At 35.3% G+C, this 12,401-nt stretch overlaps 1 protein-coding gene across 2 annotated transcripts in view; it reads left to right on the top strand.

Moving 5' to 3' along the window:
- LOC106667198 (uncharacterized protein ZK1073.1) overlaps nucleotides 1-9,910 on the top strand; it is a 77,195-nt gene extending 67,285 nt beyond the window's left edge. The window contains exons 3-9 of one of the 2 annotated variants that reach the window (XM_014394988.2): nucleotides 3,845-3,908; nucleotides 3,963-4,080; nucleotides 6,261-6,468; nucleotides 6,534-6,611; nucleotides 9,061-9,176; nucleotides 9,308-9,470; nucleotides 9,622-9,910. In XM_014394988.2, coding sequence (XP_014250474.2) covers nucleotides 3,845-3,908; nucleotides 3,963-4,080; nucleotides 6,261-6,468; nucleotides 6,534-6,611; nucleotides 9,061-9,176; nucleotides 9,308-9,470; nucleotides 9,622-9,843 — 969 coding nt within the window. In that variant the 3' untranslated portion in view covers nucleotides 9,844-9,910. The remainder of the gene's footprint in view (nucleotides 1-3,844; nucleotides 3,909-3,962; nucleotides 4,081-6,260; nucleotides 6,469-6,533; nucleotides 6,612-9,060; nucleotides 9,177-9,307; nucleotides 9,471-9,621) is intronic. The other variant, XM_014394989.2, reaches the window with a different exon arrangement.
- Nucleotides 9,911-12,401: the final 2,491 nt, after the last annotated feature.

The raw sequence follows: 12,401 nt of genomic DNA, 5'->3' as shown, positions 1-12,401 counted from the left end.
ATCATCAAAATTTGTTCATTTTTTAAAATCCCTATATTCCAAACTCATCGGCTGCCGTGAAAGGTTTAAATGGAACCAGAGATCCCTTCAAGGTTAGGAGGGGTGTGCGCCAAGGCTGCCTATTGACCACAGTTCTGTTGTTTATCGACGATTTGTATCTGGCTCTTGGACGTTGTGCTCATGCTTTTTTTTCCTCTACCCTCCTGGCTTTAATATGTGTAGCCTTCTAGCTGAGCTGGATTGTTTTATCCCAATTAAGATGGATTTTTAAATTACGATTCGATACGGCTAGTTCATTTGAATCACACACCATGGATAGAACAGATGGATGAGCAGTGTGACGTGAGCGTCTTAATTTCAATTTTTAAACTTAAAAATACCACTGAGGATGTTGCGCGTGGTGTAGCACTTGTTGATGATGGACATTCAACCAGGTATGCGACTATTCTTGCGTAGCTCAGTGATGGTGTGGGCGGTAATTTATAATGGAGAGTCGCACAGAGTTAGTTGTTGTTCGTGGAGGGACTACTCGCTATGTGGATGAAATTTTGGAACATCGTGCGTTACCTATCCTCGATGAAACCAGCGTCAATCCTATTCTAACGCACGACACTGCCCGTCCATATGTCGCTCCCATAGTACAAACATACCTTCAGCAGCATAACATCAAGGTCTTAGCTCTCCAGTCTTGGTTCTCCAGACTTGACCCCATCGAACATTTATGGGATAACCTCAAAGAACGAATCAGAGCACGTCCATCACTTCCTGATACACTCCACGACCTTGAAAGTATTCGTCGTGAAGAATGGGCTAACCTCCAGCAAAGAGACATTTCCAGACTGGTGGAAAGTACGCCGAAGCATCTTCGAGTTGTAATTAAGGGAAGAGTAGGAAATACGCGATAGAAATGTTAAACTTTAATTAATATATAATAATAAATACAAATCAAGTTACATTACAAGTGGGTGAAATTTTTTGCCTGCCAGTGTATTATCTGTTCAACCCCCGGCAGACGGTTTATTACCACGCGACACAGTGAAACATTTTATTTTATTTGTCGTTTTAATTCTAAACATATATTTTAAGTGTGTGGTGATTAGTGACAGAAGATACACTTTGAGTGAGTAGAAATACTTTGATTGAATATATAAAAAATATTGAATATATAAATTCACTTTTCCACATCCAAAATGTAATTGTTATATGTAAACAATGTTAAATCCCAGGCCCTGAAGATGATCTCAATAGAGATCGAAACGTTCTTCAGTCACATTTGCCTTTTACTGCTTTTGTAAGCTGGTTTCACGGTTAACTTTATTAATTGGAAGAAACAGAAATAAGTCTAATTTATCGGCCACAACCTTTGGTCGAATATTTTGTCTGATATTTGAAATCGGCCGAGGTTTTTTTCTCGCCATCATCAAGACTCTAGGCAATATATTATAATCCGTCTACGTGCATTTCCACGCGTCCACACTGAGTATTGGGCAACATTCCGACTGACTCAACTCTCTCACATAATTATTGGAGGCCAATATTGCGAGATTTCGCCTCCCCCCCCCCTCGTGTGAGTAGACAAGGTTGTATTTAGCACTTTTAAATGTGATTATTAACACGTAGCACATCGTTTTATAAAAGAACGTCATTTTTTAAATTGATTCTCATTACTGTTGATGAGGAAGGATGAACTAAATAAATTTTCCATGTGGGATGTGCTGGTTTCTAAATATTTGTCCTGTCTTGTTTAGTCTGCGAATTATGAGGTCGTTTCGCTCATCCTGGTCCATTTACCATGATGTGTAATATTTCGTCATTTTGCCACCTTGCGCTTTTAAAGACATATAGACATCTTTTGAAATTTTCATCAGCTAGTTTTTTGTTGTATGTTTTGTTTTTTCAGCGCCGATGCTGCGCAGGCCGCGTCGCCTTATAACCGGAAGGCCGCACCTTACTTTGTCTGTTTGTCCGGTTCACTTCCTTCCGAAGGTGCCGTATTTTTTTGCCGATGTCATTTCCCAGTCAGAAAACTGCATCACTTCCGATTTGACAATTCAGTTTTGTGTTTTGTCCTAAATCTTGGGTTCGACAAGCAAAACCAGTATGAGATTACCTCGTGAGGTATGAGGTTTGATGCACCTGGTGGTCGTTTCCGATCATTATTGATATGTCAGACTTGCTCAGCGTTGGGTCTATGTACTTTAAGTCATTCGTCTCCGCAAACTAAAATTCAAGGAATGAACAAATTTTGCTTTTTTAAACATTTCGGGGTACGCATTTCACCAGAAACTTATCAATATAATCGAGGTTACCTCTTGAGGTCTGCGGCCGATGGAGTTATAATTTGGTCATTTCAGATGATTTTGGTCAATCAGACGTGTTCAGCTTGGGATCTATATATTTTTTTGTCATTCGTTCCACAAACCAAAATTCAAGGAATGAACAAATTTTGCTTTTTTAAACATTTCGGGGTACGCATTTGACCGGAAGTTTATCAACATGCCATTACCTCTTGAGGTCTGCGGCCGATGGAGTGTAATTTGGTCATTTCAGATGATTTTTGGTCAGTCAGGCGTTTTCAGCGTTGGGTCTATGTATTTTTTTGTCATTCGTGTCCACAAACCAAAATTCAAGGAATGGACAGAAATTTTTTTTGTCATTCAGGACCACAAACCAAAATTCAAGGAAAGAAAATGTTGCTTTTTGATACCTCTTGAGGTCTGCGGGCTGATGGAGTTATAATTTAGTCATTTCAGATGATTTTGGTCAGTCAGGCGTCGTGTTCAGCGTTGGGTCTATATATTTTTTGTCATTCGTGTCCACAAACCAAAATCCAAGGAATGAACAAATGTTGCTTTTCTAAACATTTCGGGATACACATTTGGCGAGAGATTTATCAATATATAGTGAAATTACACTCTTGGTGTCTGCGTGTTGATGGATTTATAATTTGGTCATTTCAGATGATTTTGGTCAATCAGACGTGTTCAGCTTGGGATCTATATATTTTTTTGTCATTCGCCCCACAAACCAAAATTCAAGGAATGAACAAATTTTACTTTTTTAAACATTTCGGGGTACGCATTTGACCAGAAGTTTATCAATATATAGTGAAATTACCCTCTTGAGGTCTGCGGGTTGATGGAGTTGTAATTTGGTCATTTCAGATGATTTTGGTCAATCAGACATGCAGCGTTGGGTCTATATATTTTTTGTCATTCGTGTTCAAAAACCAAAATTCAAGGAATAAACAAATGTTGCTTTTTGATACCTCTTGAGGTCTGCGGGTTGTTGGATCATTGTATGCGGGTTTGTTGGAAGCGTTTTGGCCCTGTGCCTACTAATTTGTCACCTACTTCACACAGACGGATCGCTGAAGACGGCGAGAAGCCGAAACCCGTGTGACAGGCCAAAATGACCAGGTTATGGAACATTGTCTAGCTTTTTAGCTTCTTTTTATCCATTTGGTCGGTATTACAAAATCCTCCAGAACAATTCATGTAATAGATATCTGTTTTCCCCTGGCACGTGAGTTCATTTAAATTGTTTGGCAATGCCATTATTTTATCGCTTCTCTCCATCCAAAATGAGTAGTCAATTATTTATGAAATTAGTCTCTGTTTGTATAAGAAAAGGAAACGATGTGTGGTTGAATAAGTAAACTTGATTTGTATCTTGCACAATTAGTCAAAGGTGACTTCAAAACTCAACAAAAAAAGTGGTAGAAAATATGTGATATGAGCCTGAAATTCATTACATCCGATTGAGTTTCCTTTTATATCGCCGTATTTCTTTTATTTGAGTACAATTCTAACATGTTTTGATTGTTTTGTGTTTTATGTTTCAGGGTGACATCACCCAACAAGACAAAAGAGCTGCATTTTTGTGCGTCCACGACCTCGGATGTAACCGTAAGTTTTCACAGTGATCTTATGTTGATTTTCTTTAATGACTTACGATTTTAGATTACTCTTTCGATGAGTTCATAAACAAGCCGTGTATGTCAGAGATCAAAGATCGATCCATATTCATACTTGTCGACGTGCCAGGCCATGAAGAAAACGCTGAAACATTGCCAGAGTCGTAAGAATTTTTAAATTTCTTGTTTACACTACATACAGAACGCCAATAAGTTTTTCTTTTTTTTGTATTTAATCGCTTAACTTCAATTTCATGGTGTTAGGTTTACGTCGCAGTGTTTTACGCGCGCGCTGGCTAATCGCACAATTTTACAGGACGTGGGGTGTAGATAGGAAAACGACGGAAATTGGGTTGCTCTGCGTTCTTCCTCTCATTCATTAACGACGCGACGAACCATCTGCCAATTGAGCAATCGTTAAAACTACTTTCAAGGAAAACATTTCACCACGAACCACTTGCTAAAAGCTTTTGGGAAAGTGTCGCAGTTGGATGATTTTACCATTCTGGTCCCATTGATGATTACGATGCCGCTTCCGCCTCCCACCGGAACGTGGAAGTGCGATAGTCGACTTTATGTAGGTCACACTGAATTTCGGCGGAGTTGATTAATTCCCAAGATTCACTTGCCTTCTCGGCCGCTTTTTAACATCTGTAATAAAGGTTCCATGCTTTTTCATGTTTTTCATAGCAAGCATTTTTTAAATTTTTTAATGCACCTTTAAATACAAATTTGGTCTTTAGATTAATGTAAGATTAAGGGATGCCTTGTGTTTTCAGTTCAACAAAGTTCAGCCAGGACTTCTATGGGTCCTGAACCCTTGTGTGTCATTCCAAAATGCCATTCGTAGGCATTGGTCCTCAGTTCAATGGCACTGTATCCCAGGACTTAAAGTCTACTACACCTAAGACCTGTTTGGACTTGAATGATAAAAAGACTGCTGAATGGCACTTTAGATCAACAAAAACAAGCAAAATGCGTAGATCCATCAGACTAGGTTAAAATAAGTCTTTGGTTCAATGGGAACGTATTCTGGGATGGGGGTATGCAAAAAAGTTTATTAAAGGACATCACAGAAACTAACAACAGAACTGCTAACGTAGGACCAAGGGTAGTAAGGCTGCTTGGTGGACACTGCATATAGGCTCGGAATGGAAACAAAGGTCCATCAGACAATGGAGAAGAATAATTCCTTGGTTCAATTGGACTGTATTCCAGGATGGAGGCATGCAAAAAAGCTCATTAAAGGACTCTTCCAGTAACTAAAGACAGAATTGGTATCCTATGACCTAGTGTAGAAGTACTGGGTATCCTATGACCTAGGGTAGAAGTACTGGACATTGGATATAGACTCAGAAGGGGGAAAAAAAAAGACCCATCAGACAATGGGTTAAGAATAGTTCCTCGGTTCAATTGAAATGTATTCCAGGATGGAGACATGCAAAAAAAGTTTATTAAATGGCCAATATAGAAACTAACAACAAAACTGTTAACCCAGGATCAAGAGATTAGGACTGTTGGCTGGACAGTGCAGGCTATGGAGGCGCATAAACTGGAAGTGGCAGAAACACACCTTTGCTAATATTTTCAGGAAGAAGAAAAACAGCAGAATATGTCTTCTGTTGGTGTGAACGCCCATAGGTGCGGTAAACTGAGAAATAGGAGGTAAAAATGGAGGAGGGAACTGGATCTAAACTAGCATGGGACTTTTCTATGTTCAAGTTAAGCCCATTTTCTGTGTCCCAGAGTACCAGAAGGTAATCATTTATAAGTCCTCTTGAGTGCAGAACCTAGTTAGGACTAGAATGGTAGTAGGTCTGCTGACTAAACATTGCAGAATTCAGAACAGCAAAAACAATCCTGTGCCAGGAAGAAGAAATAGCAAAACATTCTTCTGGTGGTGCGAAAGTCAATGAAGGCTGAGATTCCTACTGAGAGGTAGTTTTGGGACTTTCAAGACAAGCAGTGCTTGTGCAGATATTCCAAGAGGAAGAAGAAACAGTCATAAGTTGTCTTCTGTTGGTGTGTAGAAAGGAGTGTTAAAACCAATGCCTGAAGGACATAGAAGCCCTTATGAAAGCTTTGGGATCTTGTAAAAAGTCTTATGCCGATAGCTCCTGACAATGTGGGAGACTGCAGAACAGGCCAATATTGGTCATAGTGTGTTAAGTCAAGCTGACACCTTTTAACCTTTATATTCATGTTTTATTTTTACTAGCTCTTAGATCAATTGGGTGGTTAATAGTTGTAACATTTTTTTTTAAATTTTACTGGCTGTTACATATTGATTTTACACAAATAATTCTAAATAAAATATATTTAAAGCAATATTAAACTATTTTAGTTCATTTCCATCTCTTCAAACTTTGGGAGAAGATTTGGTGACCGTTTTGGATTTCCTTCATGTAAAATATGTCGTTGGACTCGGCGAAGGAGCTGGTGCAAATGTCTTGGCAAGATTTGGCCTCGCTCATCCGTCGAGAGTCATTGGGTTGATTTTAATCAACTGCACAGGATCAGTGACATCCGTCAAAGAGGTGTTTAAAGCCAAGGTTAGAAGAAAAAAAATGTTGTCTTTTCTATATTGCCAATTTACTTGAACTTGAACTGTCATCAGTTGGTGAACTGGAAAGGGAAAGAAGGATCCGTAAGCCAATCTGCTGAGGACTATCTTGTATTCCACAAATTCGGTCATGTATGTACATTTCTTATATTTTTATATAATAAGAAATTAAGCGATATTTTATCATATTTCATTTTTTTTATGATGCATACGAGCTTGATATGTAATTGAATTTATTTAACAAATGTTACAATTTTCAATAAATTAACATTAAAAGTCAAGAAATTTTTTCTGTATGGATTTTTTAATTGGTGAAAAATAACTCTGTTAAGTACAAAGAGTTATTTTCCAGATTTTTTTGTCTCATTGGTACATCAAGATATTTTTGTTTTTCAAGTGTTATTTTCCTGTTTGGTCCAAAATAAATGAAATTGTTTTACAGTTTTGGAGTACTAATTGTGTTTTATCAATTAGTTATCGTTGATTTTTTGTTTTTTTCACTTGTGGTATCTTAAAGAGCCATAAACAACAATACTTGGCTACAAATCTCCCAAAAAAAACACAATTCGATCGATTTCATCTAATTATTTACATTTGATCTTTAGTTTGTTTACTTTTTTTACCAATTTTTCCAGAATAATTTGGGTTTTCATCAAGTAGACTTAGTCTTCCTGGTTACAGTTTTATTAATAAAAAAAGTTTCCTGGTAGCTTTTCGAGTGAAAGTGAACACCTATACTTTTATTTATTAACATCTCTGTCATTTTAAAACATATTTTGACTAATGCAGTTATCTAACGTTCTCTCTGTTTAAATTTAATAGCCTTGTTTTCTTTTATGCTCTCAAGATGTTCATTGAGGTATGCAGTCTTTAAAAATAGCATATATTTTACTATAACAAAGGACACCTTTTTTTTTTTTTTTTTTAATTCAATTTCTACGATTAATATATATATGTCGCAGGGATATGATAAAAACATGGATTTAATCAAATCCATAAGAGAGATCGATTCATGGTAAGTATAATTGAAGTATTAAATGGAACTTTCTGTTATAGAGTTACAAAGGACATTACTTTTTTTACAGAAAATTTTTGCGCCGTACTTTTGATTTTTCACAGGAACTCTTCTTGAATCCTTGACCTCTGAATAAACATATTAGTCTACCTTAGGTACATTAATGAAAATGTTGGAATCCACTAGCATTTTATACTTACTTCAAAGTTTTTTAGGTTTTGTGCATGTTCCTTTTTTTCATTTTTCTTGGCATAGAATATCCATTATAATAACATAGAAGATCCAAATCCTTCTCCTACCTTGTATGCACTGAACTTTCTCTCTGGGATTTGATTAAATCCCTGTTTTTATCATATCCCTACAACATATGGAATACAAATTTACACATAACCTAATCACTATCTCAAAACATAAAAATAAACAATTTTCATTGCCAAGTATTGCTTTTTTCAACTTTGGTCGTTTGAATTTTAATAATCGAATTTCTCTTTTAAAGCTTGAAAAATAGCAGACTTTCATTTTATTTAAAAAATTTCTAAAAAGAAATGAAATCGCACCGCTTATATCCACTGTGGCTGTTTGGTCTACATGCTTTTTCCTTCAATTTTATTGAACTATTTTACTATAATTTTTTTGTTTACAACTTGAGAAAGTTGTTTTTAAATAATAACTTCCATTATTAAGATAGAAGCATGGTTTTTTTTCGTGAGATTTTCTCTCTTCTGGAGGGTTACGAACCTGTAGTTTGGTCATTTTAGCAAAGGCCAAGCTGCATGATTTTTCTTAATAGCTTGCGTTGATAACTTCAGGCCCAAAACACACCAGATGAGGTGATTTGTTGAAGCAAATAGAAAATGTTTGTGATTGAATATGACTCAATGTCAAAATTACACTGCAGGCATATTCAGTCATTTGTGATCCAGGGTAATGAAGACTTCTTCACTTATGGTCTTGTATCTTCATATGAAGAAGAGGATTGCCCTAGTTTGACCGTTGCTAACATTAAACTCTAAATTCAAATTGTTGTAAAAATGATATCTGTCTAGGAAATTTCATCGCACAATTTGTCAGTTTATCTGCATCGCATTCCATCTTAAAGAATCTAACAAAAAACAAATGTCTCTACAACAAACATCCTCAGAATAAATAATATGTAGGATTGGCAATGTTTAAAGCAAACCAGTCGTTATGACACAATACCAGGACTGATCGTGACTGGAGCAGACAGAAGCAACAAATATGTTTGCCTTGGTTTTCATACTTATTAAACTTACACTGTCATCCTATTTTGCTTGTATTGACAAATCCGGTGTGTTTTAGGTCTTAGATTTCACAATTGTGTATAGATTATTGTTCGTTTTTATAATGGTATATTTTTGTAGAAAGTATCGATATTTTTCTGGCTATAAAAATAATTGCTACTCCGTCGATTTAATTTTTTTTTATTTTATTTTTATTTTAATGTTAATTTTTATTTGTTTATACACAAGCAAACTGATTTAAGCTCAATTTTAATTATCCAAATTGTTTTATTAGTGTTATGTAATGGATTTTGTTTGCATACAGCAGTTTATTAAAGATTCAAATGAAGACAAAGACAGGACAATTGAAGACTTCCTGCAGAAGTTGAAGGGTTCTATTAACCTGCAGAATGTTAAGATGTACGTCAATGCATTTCTGAAGTAAGTATTTCATATAAATTGTTTAATTTCAATACTGATTATTATAAAATTTTCGATGTTGAAATATATTTAAAAATTTAATTTTTTAAAATTATTATTTGCTTAATAAAAAATGTGTATTTCTATTTCAGCCGCACCGATTTACCTCTCAAGCAGTACAAAAGTGACATCCTTCTCATCACCGGAATGAATGGGTCATTTGCCAATGTCGTTGAAAAGCTTCACAGAGATTTGGACAAAAAACAAGCGACCCTTCTTAAAATCGATAAAGCTGGCGACGTTCTCTCTGAAACAGTACGTAACTAAAATATTGCATTTGTGTAATTTTTTTTTCTTGTCCAAAATCAGGAAAAATTAAATAATAAGCGAAATAATAATGTAAATAGATGTTATTTATATTTAATATTAGCAATAAACAGCATCTGATGTCGTGTTTGTATTTCAGCCAGCCAAAGTCGCAAGAAGTCTTCTTCTTTTCTGCAAGGGTCTAGGTTGGCTCACTTCTGTCACTCTTCCAGGAGTTGAAAGGCAAAGGGCATTTTCAGGATGCACTTTTGACGGAGAAAACAAGAAGAAATTCTCAAGGGGGATGAGCATGGATGATTATGATAAACCGAATCTCAGGAGGTTTTCATTGACGTCTGGAGATGGTGGAAAACAACATTAATTTATAGTTGCCTATTTTACTGCTTTTGCACTTTTACATTTATGATTCACATTATAAAAATAATAGTTATTACATAATAATAATAGTCATTATACATAATAATTGTAATAACATATAAGACAGTTCAATTGTGAAGCTTTATATTTATTTATCATATTATTTCTATTGTACAAGACAATGTATTATTTCATTTGAGTAATTTTTATGTTACCATTACATGTAGAATATAGTAAATACTAGAATTTAAGAATGTAAGGTAAATATCATTCACCATCACACCATTGTGTTATTATTTGTTTAAATAATTATTTTTGAAATAAATGTTTAAATAAAAAGTTTTTTAAGCCTATTAATAAAATTTATTACTACAAGCCCTGTGAATTTTTTTCTCTTTGTAGATTTTAACTTATTTGAAGCCACTAAATTTAAAATAGATGCATGTACTAGTGGCACTAAATTGGTTCAAATGTAATCATGAAGTTACCGCAAAGTGTTGCCTTGTAATGTGAAGCAACAAAATGCAAATATCGAATCTGCTGTTCATGGCTAAGCAGAAGCTAGAACGAAAAACCAGTTACAGTAAGAAGGAAATAGGCTCTATGCAAAAAGCAAGTGGTACCCTGATGTTCAGGATGAAGATGTTGACTAGAGGGTTTGAGATGAGTGTCCAGGGTTTTATGGAAGTATCAGTTCTAGCGGTTTTGAGGACAAAGTACTGTATAGGTAAAGTTGGATATGAAGTAGGCAGTGTGGGTGATTATTTGAAGGATTTTGGACCAAAGTGATTGGATTTTTTGGAGGTTGCTTCGTTGAACCACATGGTTCAATTCCATAACTTATTTCATTGCAGTAGGCGGGGGGGGGGATAAAAGGCAATGGACTAGCATGTTTCGATGAGAATTTAGGATTTTATTTCAATTTCTAGTGGTTTTGAGTACAAATGGGATATGATGGTCTGTGTGAATAATAAAGTTAGATATTAGGTAGGAAGTTTTGTCAATGGTTCTAAGGTTTTTAGCCTGGACTAATTGGATTCTATAGGAGTTGGGACGTTTGGTCCCAACGCCACAGTTGGGTGGTTCCAAGTGAGTCTTTTGTATGTAAAACCACAAATAGAGCTTATGGCAAAGGATGTAGAATTTTTGTTGGTATTTTCATTGAGTCCGACCCTCCCTTTCTTTACTCATGAACGTAACGATCCTAGAGGTTTCTGAAGGCCACTGGGTCTGGGTTTGCTGAAAGGATGGTGGCAACATCTGCATATTTTAGGGCATGTAATGAGATTGTATATTGTATGTACACTGAATAGAGAATAAGACTGAGGATGCTGACTTGTGGAACACCTGCTTTGGTATAGTGGATGGGGAGAATAAAAGAATTACATAAAAATAAATATTAACAAATTAGCATCATTTACCTTAAATGATAGTTTTTCATGTTATACCATTACCAAATTATTTAAAAGGATGTAGATAGTTAAAAAAATAACCTTCACAAAAAATTAACCTATGTACAAATCTTTAAAAAGGAGCAACCTTTGGAATAAAAACAATCAAAAACAAAGGTTAATTTAAATTTTAAAATGCATTGTTTTCTTGTGTTTTAACATCACACTTTCAGTTCAATTGTGGGTTAAAAATGACGATAATTGGATTGCCAAAACCGCCCAACAGTATAATTTTAACTAAAAATAATTTATATCAACAAAATTCCCTTCTAATACAAAACAATGATGTTAATAATAAATGATTCACCAAAATTAATCTAATTTGTAATTAGCCTCACTGTATTGTTCTGTTAGTTATGTTTTGGTTCTTTGCCATCTTCTTTGTTTTGCTTGTGTAATACAGCAGACAAATTAGCATTCATATTATTGTTTATGTAGTTGTCATAAACATGGGTACAGTTAGATTTGGAGCTTTCACTCCATAAAAAATTATTTTAGTGGTCAAATGATCCTGGCGTTTTGATTTTTCAATGTCGTGAGCGGATCCAGTGTTGTACTGAGATGTAAAACCCTCTTATAACGAGTGAGAATGAAAACTTAATTCAGGAGAATAAGATGTCTTTGTACACCAACCCTCAATGTTAATAATGAAACGCTGCTGCTCCAACCACTTGTGCTATCGTGACTTCAATCCTCTTGGACACAAACGCATTATCTCAACCAACTACTTTTTTTTTTTTTTCAAATTTCCCTCTTTTGGCCATATATTAAAATATCGGATTTGATTCTCGGTGATGATGAAGTTGCCAGGGGAGCTATTAGGGAAGTGCAAGTGCTTCAGTAATTATGAAACCAGTCCATTTGTATTTTAGTTGATCCTATTTAGCCAGAGTAATTATCTAAATTGATTTATCATTTTTATGTAGTGTGGCTGAGATGAAAAATGTTCTTTGGATTAACAAATCTTCCTTTATGACACATTTCAGGGCATGCATTTGACCAGAATTTTATTGATCAAGTGGTACATCAAGTGGGTAGTTTGGTCAGTTCAAATCATTGGTTTGTCAGATGTGCTCAACCTAGGTTTTTTAGGCTCCTAGGTCTAAGTTTT

Source organism: Cimex lectularius, unplaced genomic scaffold (genome assembly GCF_000648675.2).
Source record: "Cimex lectularius strain Harlan isolate CLEC.00 unplaced genomic scaffold, Clec_2.1 scaffold27, whole genome shotgun sequence".
NCBI classification, from domain to species: domain Eukaryota; kingdom Metazoa; phylum Arthropoda; class Insecta; order Hemiptera; family Cimicidae; genus Cimex; species Cimex lectularius.
Note: the sequence above shows the minus strand (reverse complement) of the source record. Positions and strands in the feature narration are given on the sequence as shown.